General features: G+C 37.1%; 1 protein-coding gene and 1 non-coding gene across 2 annotated transcripts in view; both read right to left on the bottom strand.

The window, feature by feature from the left end:
- Window positions 1–16,865, bottom strand: part of AP1G1 (adaptor related protein complex 1 subunit gamma 1) — a 75,455-nt gene that overhangs the window by 18,633 nt on the left and 39,957 nt on the right. The window contains exons 4-13 of the mRNA XM_028092575.2: window positions 15,017–15,158; window positions 12,734–12,830; window positions 11,499–11,575; window positions 8,035–8,130; window positions 7,502–7,582; window positions 7,202–7,300; window positions 6,123–6,178; window positions 5,567–5,680; window positions 2,209–2,349; window positions 1,413–1,467 (exon numbers count right to left, since the gene is read on the bottom strand). Coding sequence (XP_027948376.1) covers window positions 1,413–1,467; window positions 2,209–2,349; window positions 5,567–5,680; window positions 6,123–6,178; window positions 7,202–7,300; window positions 7,502–7,582; window positions 8,035–8,130; window positions 11,499–11,575; window positions 12,734–12,830; window positions 15,017–15,158 — 958 coding nt within the window. The remainder of the gene's footprint in view (window positions 1–1,412; window positions 1,468–2,208; window positions 2,350–5,566; window positions 5,681–6,122; window positions 6,179–7,201; window positions 7,301–7,501; window positions 7,583–8,034; window positions 8,131–11,498; window positions 11,576–12,733; window positions 12,831–15,016; window positions 15,159–16,865) is intronic.
- Window positions 5,188–5,272, bottom strand: LOC114204349 (small nucleolar RNA SNORD71). Its single transcript, XR_003608173.1, has one exon. It is a non-coding gene; the product is annotated as a small nucleolar RNA SNORD71 (small nucleolar RNA).

Raw genomic sequence — 16,865 nt, 5'->3', positions numbered from 1 at the left:
ACAAGGATATATACACACACATCATAATTTTAATGATGTCACTCCTTCCTACAGATGTTTCATAACTTGCTTAACCAATGCCCATTTGGAGACTTGTATTTATTTCCAGTTTTCTCCCATTATATAAGGGATGGGATGAACATCTTTGTATATACATTTTTGTACACTTGTCCTTTTATTTTTCCAAGATAAATTCCTAAAAAGAGAATTAATAAGTTCAAAGGTACAAACTAGGGGCACCTGGGTGGCTCAGTCAGTTAAGTGGCCAACTCTTGATTTCCAGAAGTGAACGTGGGAAAGAGGGCACCATTTTATAACCCAATATGAAGTGGAGAGTACTATTTCTCTATTTCCTAATTAACACTAGGACTTAGATTAAAAAGTATGACAAGTGAAAAATGATGCCTCCCTTGTAATTTTACAAGTAAAAGTTCTTTACTAGTAAAGGTATTTGTCAATGTTAACTAGCTATTTCTTTCTACTTTTGTGAAATGTCTGTTCAAATGCCAATTTTTTCATTACATTGTTTGATCTTTCCTATCAATTGTAAATTACTTATAAAGATATTAACATGCTGTCACGTTAGAGTGTTTTTCCCCCACTTGTCATTTGCTTTTTAACTTTGTAGATTTTTTTCCTTTTGCCTTACAAGTTTTAAATTTTAATGTGATTAAATTTGTGAAAGTTTCCCTTTATGGTATCTACTTCTGGGACAGCAATTAGACATAAGTAGTTACATTTTCCTTATATGCCACTACACTTTCGTTTCGACTGTTAAATCTCTGATCCCTATTAACCAAATGATAAACAGGGAAGCTCCAAAACTCTGGAAGACTGCCAAAGAATATCTTATAAAACTGTAATTTTAAATCCAGAAAAAACTTAGTCATTCAAAACCCTCCAATGGCTTCCTATATATATATTTTAAAAAATTCCAAACTCTTCTGAGGCCCTCTATAATCCAGCCCCTGCTTCGGTCCTATCATTCTCTGCCTCTCATGCTACTGGCTTCACTTGCCTTCTTCTTACCTCCAAGCAGGCCACACTTGTTGCCACTCAAGGGCTTTGCAACACTTTCTATTCCCCCAAACCTTTGCATGGCTCCTCATTTCACTGAGCTCTCTCGTCAAGTGTTACCTCCGAGTGACCGGCCCTGACTACTCTACCTAAAAGCCTTGGCGCATTTCCCCATATTCCACTCTCCCCTGCCACGACTGTAGTCCTTCATGCTGCTTCAGTGTTTCTCGTAGTATTTTTTTCTTGCCTAACAGGACAGTACATATTTCCCCATGAATTTCCTATCTCCCCCACTAGAACTAGAATGTAAAGCTTCACAAGAACAAGGGATCTGTCTGCCTCATTAATCAGCACATCCTGCACCTAGTTATGTTGACCAAAAAAACACTACTTACCGTTGTCAGAACGCGCATGATCGTGTCTATATGCCACCGTTTGGAAGGTGCATACCTGGGGAAACAATGGCACCAGATGAAACAGCTGGAACCTGTGAAGGATTCTGTGCTCAGTGACTTTCAAAGATCCCGTCCTAGTCCGTTTTAGGGTTACTGGCAAAGTGATTACTTTTGGACACATCTTATCTTCAAATCTAGCAGTTACCCCCATTTCACAGGGTAATGAAATGGTACACAAACTCAGGCGGCTCACATAATAACTGCAACAGGACTTACTGAGCTGAGACATGGGACTCCATCTCCAGTTTTTCAGAAAACAAATCATAACGACAAAGCATGAGGACAGAGAGGAAAGAAGAAAAGGGGCTGTTCCCGGACCTAGAAACTCACTCCCTTAAACCGCCAGTGCAGAGAGGAGAAATAACCATACTACTACAACTGAGGACTCTTCCAAAAGGTTTTACACAGAACCACAATTCAGATGCTATGATGCTACAGTTTTTCTATTCTCTACCCAAAACCCACAAACAAATGAACAAAAGCTTTTCTATTCTCTTCTTCATAGATGAGAAACTAAAGAACAGACAGAAGAGAAGATTTTATAAAAGTAGGGTTCTTTTTGGGCTTAGCATAAATACTGGCTAGAATGGCCTTCTATGAAGCAAATTTCTAACTGGGAGCCTGAAATAAACATTAGACATTTTAAAGAGGTTTACAACACTTTCCCTATGTTGTAAAGATGCTTTCAAAAAGTTCCAAGCATCTTTTACCAATAAATGTAAAAATTAAATCTTACTTTTCTGCAGCAAGAAAGATTCCAGATGCACAGTCTGCTTTAAATTCTGGCTCACATGAATCCAGAAAATAAAGTAATTCCTTCATCATGCCTCGGATATTATTCCCATTTACCAGGGCAAAACTCAATTCCATTGCACGCCTTGCAGAGGGAAAAAATTAAAAAAAAAAAAGTTACGATATTTATAGTGGGAATCAAAGACCCAGGTGTGTTGTTTCTGAACATCAAGTACTGGCAGATGTACTGATGTCCTTCCACGATCTTGTGATCCCAATCTTTGTACACAAGATAACCAAAGTTAACAAGGTTAGTTTTAACATTCTCAATCTTCATTCAACACTTTTCTTCAAAAAGCTCTAAAAGATACACTACTTACAACCAAAACTGCAGTTTGGGTTCAACAGTCTGTGAAGCTGAAATTCAGAATAGTTAAAAGGCTCAAAAAGAGAAGCAACAAAAATTATTACCAAATGATAATACCTCTTTGCATTATTCCTTAAAAATGTGCTAAAGCCGGGGGTGCCTGGGTGGCTCAGTCATTAAGCGTCTGCCTTCGGCTCAGGTCATGATCCCAGGGTCCTGGGATCGAGCCCCGTATCGGGATCCCTGCTCCGTGGGAGGCCTGCTTCTCCCTCTCCCATCCCCTTGCTTGTGTTCCCTCTCTCACTGTGTCTATGTCAATTAAATAAATAAAATCTTTAAAAAAAAAAAAAGTGCTAAAGCCACCACGTTCTTTGACTACACCCACTTCTGTCCAAAAATGATGTAACAGTCTACATCAAAAGATATATAGAAAATTGGAATAAAAACACACCTTGAAGGTATTATGCTAAAGTGAAATAAGTCAGAAAAAAACAAATACTGTATGATGTCACTTAACACCTGGAAGCTAAAAAAGTCAAAAGCATAGAAACAGATTAGAATGATAGTTACCAGGGTCTCAGGCGTGGGGGGAAAGGGGAGACGTTGATCAAAACTTCAGTCATAAAATGAGTAAGTTCTGGGGATCTAATGTACAGCATGATAACAATTAATAATAATAAAAATGTATTATATACTTGAAAGTTGCTAAGGGAGGGTCGCCTGGGCGGCTCAGATGGTTAAGTGTCTGTCTTCGGCTCAGGTCATGATTCCGGGGTCCTGGGATCGAGCCCCACATCGGGCTCCTGGCTCAGCGGGGAGCCTGCTCTTCCCTCTCCCTCTACCTCCTTCCCCCCCTGCCCCGCTCATGCTCTCTCTCTGTATCTCTGTGTCTCAAATGAATAAATAAAATCTTTAAAAAAAAAAAAAAGAAAAAAGAACGTTGCTAAGGAAGTAGATCTTAAATATTCTCACCACAAAAAAGAAATGGTAACTATGTGGCATGATACAGGTGTTCACTAATGCCATGGTGGTAACTATTTTACCATATGTATCAAATTAATGCACCCTACACCTCAAACTTACACAATGTTTATACGTAATTTTATCTCAATAAAGCTGGGTGGGGGGACAAAAGAGAGAATGAGGGCCATGCAAAGGGAAAAAGGGCATGTGCTATGCGGGCAAATAAGAGTTTCTATAACTGCCTATCAAATTTGGCAACCAAGGCAAAATGGAAATGTTTAACATATAAGTTAGAAGATTACTACATGTATCTTTTCATATTTGGTCAATAATTCCAAACATGGTATATAAAATGATTCAAAATACCAATTTACTAAGTAAGAAATACTTTCATCTTAGCTAACCTATAAACAACATTCAATCTTTACAAGAATACAATAATAGCTAATTCTTATACAGTGCTTAAGTACTTTATATAAAATAATCCAGTTAATCCTGCATAACCTTTTGAAGTGGGTGCTCTTTTTTTTAAAGATTTTATTTATTTGAGAGAGAGAGAATGAGTGGTGGGGAGGGTCAGAGGGAGAGAGAGAGAGAGAGAGAGAAGCAGGCTCCCCACTGAGCAGGAAGCCCAATGTGGGGCTCGACGCCAGGACCCAGAGATCAAGACCTGAGCTGAAGGCAGAGGCTTAATGGACTGAGCCAAACAGGCGCCCCTGAAGTGGGTGCTCTTGTATTTGCATTTTACATATGGGACAACCGAAGCAGAGAAAAATTAAGTAACCAAACCAATTTTAATAAAGACAGAGCCAAAATGTGAAATGAGGCATTTGGGCTCCAAAGTCTGAGCTCCTAGTGTTAAACAGTCTGTCAAGGAGACACGGGTTTTACTTTTGAAATGCAAAGCCAAGTCATGAGCAATAGGGAGTCAACACAGAAGTCAGAAGGTCTAATTTCTATTCCCAGGTCTGCCCTGTACAGGGGTAGGTTTACAAGAAATTTGATTCCCATGGGACTGTATTTTAACTAATTTGTTAAGAGGGGACAGAAGTAATTGTCTTGTCTGTCTCATTGGCTCGCTCTGAGAATCAACTGAGAGGGTGCTTATAAATCCTGTGCAAAGCACACTCCCACAAAAAAAAATCCTGGCGTGCCTGGCTGCTCAGTTGGTGTAGCATGCGACTCTTGTAGGGTTGTAGGTTTGAGGCCCACGTTGGGTACAGAGATCACTTAAAAATAAAATCTTTAAAAGAAAAATTTTTTTAGTTAAAAAAAAATCCTGTGCAAAGCACTAGATGAGTTATTGTTGCTGAGTTTAGGTCTGTCTTTAGATTGCTCACGCACTTAGCATCTGCTCTCTGCAAATAAAAGGAACCCAGTATCAATAGATATTTGTTAAATGAATGGTTTCAGAGATCATTTCAAATCTAATTTATTCTGGATTTGAACCACCATAGTTCACTGAGGCCAACTATAACTAGGTTTTACAAACATCTCCAGTTCTTCCAATAGATTCAGTATAGTTACTCCATCAGGGGAAAGAATTTATGCCTTTTCAAAGTGCTATCTGCTGCCTAACGGTGATTCCTAGATGCACTGTTCTAAAAACCACAGCTGCTTCTAGTATCTTGGGGCATAAGTACTGTGAGAAAATGTGTGCTGTCAGCAATTGAGTTTCAGCATTGTGATAAAACACTTAGCCGATGGATCACTCAGCATTTTCATCCTCCAGCACACAGAGCACAGTACCTCTGTTAAACAGACTTCTCCCCAGCTTATCTGTACCTGGTTGTTTATCAAAGAACCAAGGACAACTTTAGTGTGCACTTCAGTATTCCTTATTGGCCTCCTTCACTGACCTAACCTTCTCCCTCCCAATCCTTTCAATCCTTTCTTAAAAAGGATTTACTCAGCAGAGTTCATCTGTGAAAATGATGACTAAATAAAAACAAATGGCAACATTCTCATTCTCAGAACTATTATGAAGTTATTAGGTGGGGGGTGGGGCAGAGAACTATCAATAATCTATTACCGTTTTATTGAGACATCCAAATCTTTTAAACAGTCCACAATTGTGCTTCTGTGCCTCTGTACTGCATTATGATCTGTCTGCACAGTCTTCAACAAAGATGTCAAAGCTACATATCTGGATGAAACAAAGTTGCAGAAGACAGAATTAAAATGTAAAATTCAGGATAATTCTTCTCTACATAAATAATGACAAAGAAGATGTCTAATGACTAAATATTTTTAAATATTTAAAAGACAAGACAGAATTAGAGAGTATAATGGTAACATCTTAAAGGCATAAAAGACACACTAATCTTAAGTAGTAGTAACCAGAAGTATTAAGATTTGCATTCATGGTCAAGTCCATTTAAACTTCTAAAAGTGACTGGTTCCATTCTTCCAAATTCTTCCAAGTAGTACAACAAAATAAGCATATAGTATGCCTTTCCTTAGCCCCAAAATGCAAGAGGAAATGATTTCAATGTTACCATTTATATTTTCTTTGCTTTTATTTGATACTGGTACCAAAACTGCCCCTTTAAAATACCAGGATACAAGATATTTTCCAGTTGACTTACCTAATATTCTTGTCATTGTTCAATAAGAAACGACCCAGGATGTTTATGGCTAGGACCTAAAGAGAAATAGCATAGGTTAAAATCTAAGAAAATTAAACATTTATGTTAAGGATCGGCTCCTCAAACAGAAAAATGGCAGAAGTAGAAAAATTGGTGAAATCTGACTAAATTCTATAGTTTAGTACGGTACCAATATTAACTTCTTAGTTTTGATAATTATCTCTAGTTATGCACCATGTTAATATTAGGGGAAACTGAGTGAAGGGTATATTAGAACTCCGAACTATTTTTGCAACTTTTCTGTAAGTCTAAAATTATTACCAAAAGTTTCAAAAAGTGGGGAAAAGAAGAAATACACATGTACAGACACAATTTTTAATTTCTAAAAAAATACATGAGAAAAGGATAACCATATTCCCCACTAGAAGAACGCGAAAGCTACAGGCAAACATTTCCCTCCCTACATACCTCTGGTACTGTTTTAGTTTTACTTTAAATGTTCATTTCTTAAACACACACACACACACAGACACACAAATATTTAAGAAAAACAAATTAATTCAAATAAGATGTCTTGTTTGGAGTGATGGATACAATTCAAATCATGGCTCTAATAAAAGCTTATTGTGAAATGTTTCCTTCACCCAACAGTATATATATTATCTAACTATACCTAAGAGCTTCCAAACTTTATTATAATCAATATTAAAAACCTTCAATGGAGGGAATGATACTTCAGATACCAAAACACAGCATTATACATCCTGCACCAAATTTCCAAATGCAATTCATTTCTAAAGTACTCAAGTGGGGCGCCTGGGTGGCTCAGTCGTTGTCTGCCTTCGGCTCAGGTCATGATCCCAGGGTCCTGGGATCAAGCCCCACATCGGGCTCCCTGCTCCGTGGGAAGCCTGCTTCTCTCTCTCCCACTCCCCCTGCTTGTGTTCCCTCTCTCACTGTGTCTCTCTCTGTCAAATAAATAAATAAAATCATAAAATAAAAAAGAAAAAATAAAGTACTCAAGTCTAAGTTATTTATTCTAATTGAAATGTTTAGGGAAAAGATTAAAAAAGACTTACTCGCAGTCCACTCTCTGACTTAATATCCATGATAGTCAAAACCGTTTCATAAAGAATAGCATTTCCTACATTTTTACTAGTCTCCGTATTTGTGGCAACCTGAAAAGTCACAAGAGGGCAGTACATAAGTGATAAAACAATACTTCCGAAAAATATCCAGAGGTACAAGAGACACTTTGTGACTGATTACAGCCACCAATGAGGAAACACAAATAAATACTGCTCTATCTAACCACCATCATTCTGCTCCCCACTACACTAAAATGAAGATTTAATATACTGCAGATTGAGTCTACTCACCTGTGCTAATATATCATTCATAGCTTCACTTGAGTCATCATCATTTCGTCCTAAAATTCTTAATAACCGCAAAATTCGTACCTAATGTGCAAAACATGATTAGTTTCAACAAATTATGCCTGGCACAAAGGAACTTACTTGGTATGAAACTCAAATAACTTAAATGAAGTCTCAGATCTCATTAGAAATGTCAAGATTCAAAGAGAAGAATTTTAAACATTATCTTTAGAGAAGTAATAAATACTTCTATGTCTGAATGAAGTAGAGACAACCCACACTTTGTCACTCCACAGCTAAAGGATACCACCACCTACAGAGCTATACTATATTGATAAGTCCCTATGCAATCGCTATTACACATTACAACTATAATTTTATTCTATTAAACCAGTACAGAACCATGTCACTATTCACTTATTATTGTAATTCGTTTAATCAGTTAACAAATTTCTACTGACACAAAGTTAAGAGGAAAGAACAATCTACTCCAAAGGTATTAAATTAATTTCTCCAAAATACTCTTTCAACCTCACCTGCAAAAAGGGGTCACTGATACCAGAAACATCATGTTCTGGTGAATATCCCGACATGATGAGGTTCTTTAGAATACGAACTAACTGGGGCACAAGCTGCAGAGAAGAAAGATGCATCAAAAAACAGTGAACATCAAAGAATTTCTCTTGAATAGACAAGTAATTTGGCTTTAAAAAAGGGTGCAAGGGTCTGAATCCAAGAAAATTCTACTGATACCATATGCTGGTATACCGCTGATGGTTGATAAATACAACTTAGGAGTACTTAGGCTACGAACTCAAGAAGGAATATGTATTTTACCTGAATTAAAAACTAATGACTTTTTTACTCCAGAGTTATATATGCAAAAATACTACAAATACCAGGAGATCAGAAAGCCTATGGGAACCAAGTCAAACAGATGCCTACAGGCCATACTGCATATCTACTTCTACAGAACTTGACATACTTAGGTAACACAAACACGTTCGATTTTTTATCCATTCAAACATTTGGATATAAAACGTTATCACCAAAAATACTGGTGATCTTATTAAAATTACAGTTTTAAAATATCTACCTCAAACAGAGAAAGAATTTCTCTCCTCTTAAGACAGGGGTAGTCATATTTTTTTCCAACAAACAACAGGGAATACAAAAGCCTCCAACATTGACCAAATGGAAAAACACATGAAAAATTGTATTTTTCACCTTAAGGAGATACCAGGCCATGAATAATTTCCTTTCCCTATTCTTAACTCATAAGATACAATTTTTGGTAAAATTTTATTTCAGCACTTAATTATACACACTTTGTTGCCTGCTTTCTTGTCTCATCTTGGTACTGAAACCATACATTCCTTATGGTCAGAATTCCCTTCTTGTCCTTCCTTTACTTTGTCCATTAGAGTCATAACAAATAGTAGAGGCAATTTTATGGCTAAGCTGAACTTTAAAATACTTTATTTTTTAAAAACACTTTAAATATTATTCATTTCATTCTGTTGATCAAGCACTTAATCTTAAACCCTATTCCAAAACGTGTGCCACAATGGGAGCTTTTCCAGGCTCCAACTAAAAACTCAGTTTAGCTACATAAACAACTCTAATCACCTAAATTAAGAAAACAAGTGTCCAAAGTGAAGGAAATGGCATCTCTTTTGGAGGCAATCAGAACAGCCCCAACCAATTTGCTGCAACTCAATTACTTATTCTCACTGTGTTCTGGCTCTGTTCCTCCTTATGCTTCAACTCTAAAGGATCCGGGATCAAGAGTGAAACAAAGGCCAAGGTATGCCCGAGGAATGCACTCACAACGTTGAGGCCACTTTTATTTATTTATTTTTTTTAAGATTTTATTTATTTATTCATGAGAGAGAGCGAGGCAGAGGGAAAAGCAGGCTCCCAAGGAGCAGGGAGCCCGATGCGGGACTCGATCCCAGGACTCTGGGATCATGACCTGAGCCGAAGGCAGACGCTTAACCATCTGAGCCACCCAGGCGCCCAAGGCCACTTTTAAATATGAGAACATAATCTGTATGAATTTAAAGAAGTTTGGCCATAACACTTCAGAATTAAGTGATTCATAATCCATTTAAAAAAAATTCTAACTCGGACAACTCCAAGATTAAAACAAACCTAGGTTATGCTGACCTATAAATTCTAAACAGAATCCCCATTAAATCTGTCAACTGTGGGCAGATTTAGAGTTGAGAATAATATAAACTTGTAAACTGCTTTAAAATGTAATAAAGCCGGGATCACCTAGTTACCAAGCTCTGCACAAAAAGTGGCTCACTCTGCATACGTCTCAATGGCCTCCTTTTTTGTACTATACATATCCCTAATTATTTGTTTAATATGATTTCTTGGAGAAGTCTTTGTTCCTTGGGCTACTAAATCCAGAAATTTTTTTATTCACTGACAAAAGACCAGCACACTACATAAAATTGCCCTGGGACAAAAGGCACAAATGTCTAAATGTTTAGCATACAAATCCTTGGGACCCAGCTTTACTTTTCAGACAAAAATGCAAGTCACTAAAACCTATGACAAGACAAACAAAATAAGATGACAAAGGGAAAGGCTGCAGCCATGAAAATCAGTTGATGCCTACCCACTCTACCTCAAAATCCTTTTCATATCCCAAAACTTCCAGGCAAGATTAAGTGCAGGTAAGAGAGAAATAAAAGCTCTAAGCCTGAACTGAGAGCTCAGAAGTATATACAGAGCTTTTTATAAAGTATGAGGTTACCCACACATGGTTCTAAAATATCTACTTCAAAAAGAAGCAATGTTTTGTGCCAAGGCTCCAAACTGATCTGGAATTGCCATCACCAAAGCCACTGGGACACTGTTCAAAGTTTCTCAAGTGAAGATGAAGAAAAGGCAGAGAAGGAGGCTTAGAATTCAGGAAAGGCTGCAACTGAAATCCAAGGCTGACTCTGGAGTGAGGAGTTTAAGTGAAAAGACAAAAACTGGACTAGGGAGTTAGCCAAAAACGCTAGAACAAATAACTCATAGTATTAAGCACAGCTTCAGCATTAGTATATGTTTAAAAGCTACATTTGTGGATGAATGCACAAAAGCTACTAAGGACCTAATGCAGGCATGCACCATCTAAAAGAGGGTTAATTCTTACCTTTTCATTCTAACATACAGCAGGATTCCAAACAGACAACAGGAACAAAACATACAAAGCAAGCATTAGGGACAGATACAGGCCTCATACTATTTTATACAATAATTTAATCAAGACATGAACATCTAAGAAAAAAAAAGCCAAAAAAAGAAGTGCTATTAGAGCCTCATTAGATCTAAAATACAAAGTAAGCCCCATTCATCGAGTGATCAGCACCTTATAAAAGAATTAAACCCATGTAACTACCGAAAACACAGTCTTTCCCAGGCCTCCTTACTACTATCTTCTAAAAGCCAGTGAAGGAAACAAAAATTTCCACTTTAGAACGCTGTAAGAAAGGGAGGGGGGAACTTAAGAAAGCTAGGTTTCAGTCACCAGAGTCAACAGTCTAAAATGAACAGAAGGTGACCCTGTGTTACATAAAAGTAATGTCAAATTTCACTTTGCAATTTTCACCTTAAAAAAAAAAATTACCTGCCTTTAAACACACACACACACACACACACACACACACACACACACACACACACACTTCCTGTTTGTAATTTGACCTCAGGTTACATCTCTTCAATGTGAAAACAGCAGATAAAGCACATGAGAGATTGGTAGCTCTGTCAACACTGAGAGAAGACTTCTATTATGAAAGGAAAACACTGTACTACTGCCAGTTCTTATATGCCTAAATCTGGCTTCCAGCCCTACCACACAGCAGGGCTGGTCAAGTCCTTTATTCAGCTCCATAACTTCCTTTCCAAAGAAAATTCGTAAGTGAGAAAATCATGTACTTTTCAGGAAAATCATTTTTCAACCAAGAAAGGCTTAGGTATACAGAATGGCACCTACCTTTCTGAAATGTGCAAGCATGTCTGGGCTTCGTTCACACATTTCTGTGAGGAGGACTACAGATGTGTGAAGGACACCTGAAATATAAGAGCAAACGAAAACTAAAATGAGGCTATATATTTATTCAACTTCATAGAACAGGTCTTTGAGTTCTGAAGGTCAATTCCAAAAGGATAGTTGCTACTTTTTTTAATTTCCCAAAGAAGCTAGCACTGAGGTGAATACAAAGGAAGTATTTAATTGATGCCCAATTTAATACTGGTCAAATCAATTAAATCAGAATATTTTAAACAACTATGTGACCAAGATAATTGCTAAAAACTGAAAACCAACACACGTGTCTCTCCATTTGAGACCATCCATAAAGAAATACTCACAGTCACTAAAAGCTAGTATCATCTGCCCTGTACTTATTAATAAGCTGTTAGCTGAGATGATTCAAAAAGTAAAAATCTAGTAAGATTTTGAATTTCCAGGTAAAATGAATCAAAACTCCAAGGTAATTATGGATGATCAAGTAAATATGCTTGTCCCAGAGTGAAAAGGATCTCACAATAGTTTACACTAATAATAAATAAGTACCCTAACCATTCATTTGTTCATTAAGTTTGAGTCTTCTAGGCACAGGACTGAATTAATCAAATTAAATATACCTTACCATTTTTTCTCTTAGCATTTAGTAGGACACATGAATTTTCCTGACTTAGAACTTGTTTCACTGACTTCAAAATAAGAATAAAATGTATGGGAAAGAAGAGCCATGTTCCATTTAATTTCTCTCAAGTTTTATATAAATATATCTGAGAACCCATTATAAATTCTTGTTACAAGTAACCTAAAGGATTTTCATAAATCTTACACTCCTACCACAAGGCAATAAAAAAATAATGTTTTTTCTATTATAAGATAGCCAGGAAATCAAAGTGTTTTACATACGAAAATCAAGGCTAGGATCATTTGTATATTACAATGAATATTAGTAAAAAAAAAAAAAGTATTTTTAATATAGTAAAAGAGGACTGAAAATGAAAACTGAATTTTTACTATGAAGGAATCAATCTCTAATTATAAAAGCAGGATATGAGCAGAGAGATTTGACCCATCAACCCTTCCTGGCAAAGTGTCTACAGTAAAAAGGCAAGTCCCCCGCACTCAAACAGAAGGTCAAAACTGCCTGAAGCCTTTTCTTTCCTCTTTTCCCTCAATACGTCACAAGCACATCCAAATCACATTACCATGGTTCTTTTCATTCAATAAATTTTTTGTTGCTGGTAAAAACATCTCCATAAGTTCAGGAACCTTCCTGATGACATGAACAGCACACAGTGCTGCCTATAAAGAAAAAGGACAAAAGATTTATTTCAATTAAGCCAGGGCAAACAATGTTACAAAAAACAACACCAACAATAACAAAAAAACCTTATCATTTAGTTCACCTACTGAAAGAAGAAAGAACGAAGAAGTTAGACAGCAGATTTATTATTTATTAACTGGTTAGGACTTTCCAATTTATATTATTTCATTAATGAGAACTTTTAGCTCACCTGTCCCTTCATTCATGCATTACTAAATAAGTGGACAAAAACTTCGTAGACTAGACCATGGTTAACATGAATTTATCAAACAAATTAAATATAACTTCTGTGGAGTTTTACAGAGTAAAAAATAAAGGCTTCCATCTGTGATACTCGTTCTTCTAAGATGACCAAAAGGTTTTATAAAAACACCATGCAATTTAAAGATACATTACTACTGTTACTTTTAATAATACCCGTATCTTCCCCAATTCATTCTCTGCTGATATCAAGAAAATCATTTAATAATTAGCTAGTTTCTACTGAAGAAAAGATGGGTCTTGGCTTGTTCACTGGAAAGAGAGGTACAAAGACTGATTTTGATTACGCCAAAAGTAACCATAACTACTATTTGTTGGAGTTAAATACCACAAAAGTTTAGATACAGTAACAAGAGAAGACTTCAGTTAATTCTTCCCCAAGTTATATTTGGGGGAAAAAAGATTTTTTTCCAATCCACAGAAATGTTTTATTTAATGAAATAATGTACTTTTTGAACAAGAGCAGCCCACTCATACTTTAGGAGAAAGCACTGGCTTTGTTTCACAATCAACATTAACAGTCCATGATCCTGGAAAACAGCTTGGCCTTTGTAACGTCTTGCCTCACACCATTAATGTGGAGGCACAGTGAATGTCAACCAGGCAATAGTAAGTGTTCACTTCTTGGAAGTTCTAAATTTTACACCTTTTGTTTATGAAGGTTACAGGGTTAAAGAACAATTTTATTTTTTTTTAATTTTTTTTAAAGATTTTATTTTTATTTGACACAGAGAGAAAGAGAGAGTGAGAGAGAGCACAAGCAGGGGGAGCGGCAGGCAGAGGCAGAGGGAGAAGCAGGCTCCCCGCTGAGCAAGGAGCCCGACACGGGGCCCAATCCCAGGACCCTGGGATCATGACCTGAGCCGAAGGCAGCCGCTTAACCGACTGAGCCACCCAGGCACCCCAAGGACAATTTTAAAAAACATAAAATTTTGGTGTCTGGGTGGCTCAGTCATTAAGCATCTGCCTTCGGCTTAGGTCATGATCCCAGGCTCCTGGGATCAAGCCCCACATGGGGCTCCCTGCTCAGCGGGAAGCCTGCTTCTCCCTCTCCCACTCCCCCTGCTTGTGTTCCCTCTCTCACTGTGTATCTGTCAAATAAATAAATAAAATCTTAAAAAAAAAACATAAAATGTTTATATCAAGCAAGTAAGAGATTAAGATCATTGTCTTCCATTACTATTTCATTTAGACACACCAATTTAGAAAGTGTGTTCTAGATCATTCTCTAATAATTACCCAGGTCACCATGGAACTGTACTTCCAGAGATTCAAAGGCACTAATACAAAGACATGGGCACTAATTATTAGAATAAAAGTAAATTCTTAAAGTTCTGTTCATTATCACTTTAATACTGTTTAGAATCTGGTAAATTAGGTATCCAGGATATCCAGTAACGTGTGTTTATAAATCATTTCCTTGAAAAACAAAAGGAATTAAGAGAAGAATTAAAGAGTTCATGGGCGCCTGGGTGGCTCAGTTGGTTGAGCGACTGCCTTCGGCTCAGGTCATGATCCTGGAGTCCCGGGATCGAGTCCCGCATCGGGCTCCCTGCTCGGCAGGGAGTCTGCTTCTCCCTCTGACCCTCCCCCCTCTCATGCTCTCTCTCTCTCTCTCATTCTCGCTCTCTCAAATAAATAAATAAAATCTTTAAAAAAAAAAGAATTAAAGAGTTCACAATTACCAATTGGAGTTAATTAGCAATAAAAAAACCCACCTCCAAAATTAGTATAAAAACAGACTTTGACTTATAAACACTTGACTTATATATAATCATTTAAAATATATTTACTGCAGAGAAAGATAGGTTATTTCATCATCAGAGCTCTCAAAATAATTTGCCTCCCCATCTCCATAATATTCTCTAATCCAAATGCAGAATCTGACTTCATTAAAAGTTACCTTTTTTCTTAAGTAAGAATTGGAGGTTTTCAGGAGTTTCTCTACCTCTCCTGCAAGATCTCTGCACATCTCTGAAGAGCCCATGCAGCCAAGGGTACAAAGTGCTAGCCCCTGTACATATTGCGTGCTATGATTAAGATCACTGCAAAAGAACAGAAAAAGGTAGAAATGAACAAGCTTTTCCTGGTGCTCCCCATAAAGCAGCTTAATGATTCACAATTTCTACAGTAAGGAAAATAATAAGATTACTTGTTGCAAAAACATGTTTACTTTATTACAAATTAAGAATACAGTGAACTGATTTACAGTGCCTCCTTCAGGCTTACAATTCTATGTTTCCAAATACCAATGTAAAAGAAATTCAACAACATGTCTGTTGAAGACAAACTACTTCAGAAAACTCAGCAAACCAATGAAAGTGAAAGCCAACAAGACAGAAATGTGAAGCACAACTGTATCTTTAAAAGATTTTTGAGGGGGTGCCTGGGTGGCTCAGTCGTTCAATATCTGCCTTCGGCTCAGGTCATGATCCCAGGGTTCTGGGATCGAACCCCGCATTGGGCTCCCTGCTCAGCGGGCAGCCTGCTTCTCCCTCTCCCACTCCCCCTGCTTGTGTTCCCGCTCTCGCTGTCTTTCTCTCTGTCAAATAAATAAATAAAATAATCTTTAAAAAAAGAAAAAAGATCTTGGGGGGTGCCTGGATGACTCAGTCAGTTAAGGGTCTGACTCTTGATTTCATTTCAGATCATGATATCAGGGCCATGAGATCGAGCCCTACATCGGGCTCCACGCTGGGCAAGGAGCCTGTTTAAGATTCTCTCTCTCTCCCTCCATCCCTCCTCCCCCTGCACCACCCCCTCACTCTCCCACCTTCCTCCCACCCCACTCTGGCGTGTGCACGTTCTTGTTCTCTAAAAAATAAAAATAAAAAAATATTTTAATATGCTCTACTATTAATTTCTAAAAAAATGATAAGATCTATATACAGCAACCAAAACCTTAAAAAAAAAAAAATCAGAAAACAGTCCCCACTACTAGAGCATTTAAGGTGACTTAAATATCAGAACAGAAATACTCTGAAACCTCTAACCTTATGGTATAGTATTAACCTTGATGTCACATTAATTTTTACACTTTTATGTATTCAAAAGAAAAAAATAGTAACTAGAAAAATTAGCTAATTAAACCACCTTTAACAAACTAAGCTAGATATTTACAGAGAGGCCCAGTATCTGGTGATACAGATATACAAAATCCTATCTCTAACAGACATTGATTACTGTACAAAATTGTTTACAAACCAGTCAGGAAGTATACCTTCAGAAAAGCTGAAATACTAAAAGCTTGAACCAGTAAATTCATCTATATATTATAATCAACTTCTACTATTCAGAACCTGAATTACTGTATGACTTATGCTACTCTAAAATGCTTTAAGAGCATTTTAATATTCTTTAGTTAGTGGTTCTCAAGGATTTCAGTGGTTAATGGATCTCTGGAAGCCCCCAAGACTGTTTCACCGGGTCCATGAGAGCCAAACTATTTTCACAATACTAACTCATTATGTGCCAACTGTATTGACATTTACACTAATGATGCAAAAGCAGTGGTGGGGAAAATTACTGACATATTACAGATCAGAGTAGTGGCACCAAACTGTACTAGTAGTCATTGAATTCACTGCCACACACACAGGAAGGAAGGAAAGGAGGGAGGGAGGGAGGGAGGGAATGAGTCTGTTTCACTTAAGACTGCCTGTGACAAAGCAGTAAAAAAGATTAGTTTTATTAAATCTTGACTCAAATGCATAGTTTAATATTGTGTGATGAAATAGGAAGTACGCATAAAG

The sequence above is a fragment of the Eumetopias jubatus genome, unplaced genomic scaffold, assembly GCF_037043125.1.
Source record: "Eumetopias jubatus isolate StellerSeaLion01/CBP00866 unplaced genomic scaffold, mEumJub1_p1.0 scaffold_10, whole genome shotgun sequence".
NCBI classification, from domain to species: Eukaryota; Metazoa; Chordata; class Mammalia; order Carnivora; family Otariidae; genus Eumetopias; species Eumetopias jubatus.
Note: the sequence above shows the minus strand (reverse complement) of the source record. Positions and strands in the feature narration are given on the sequence as shown.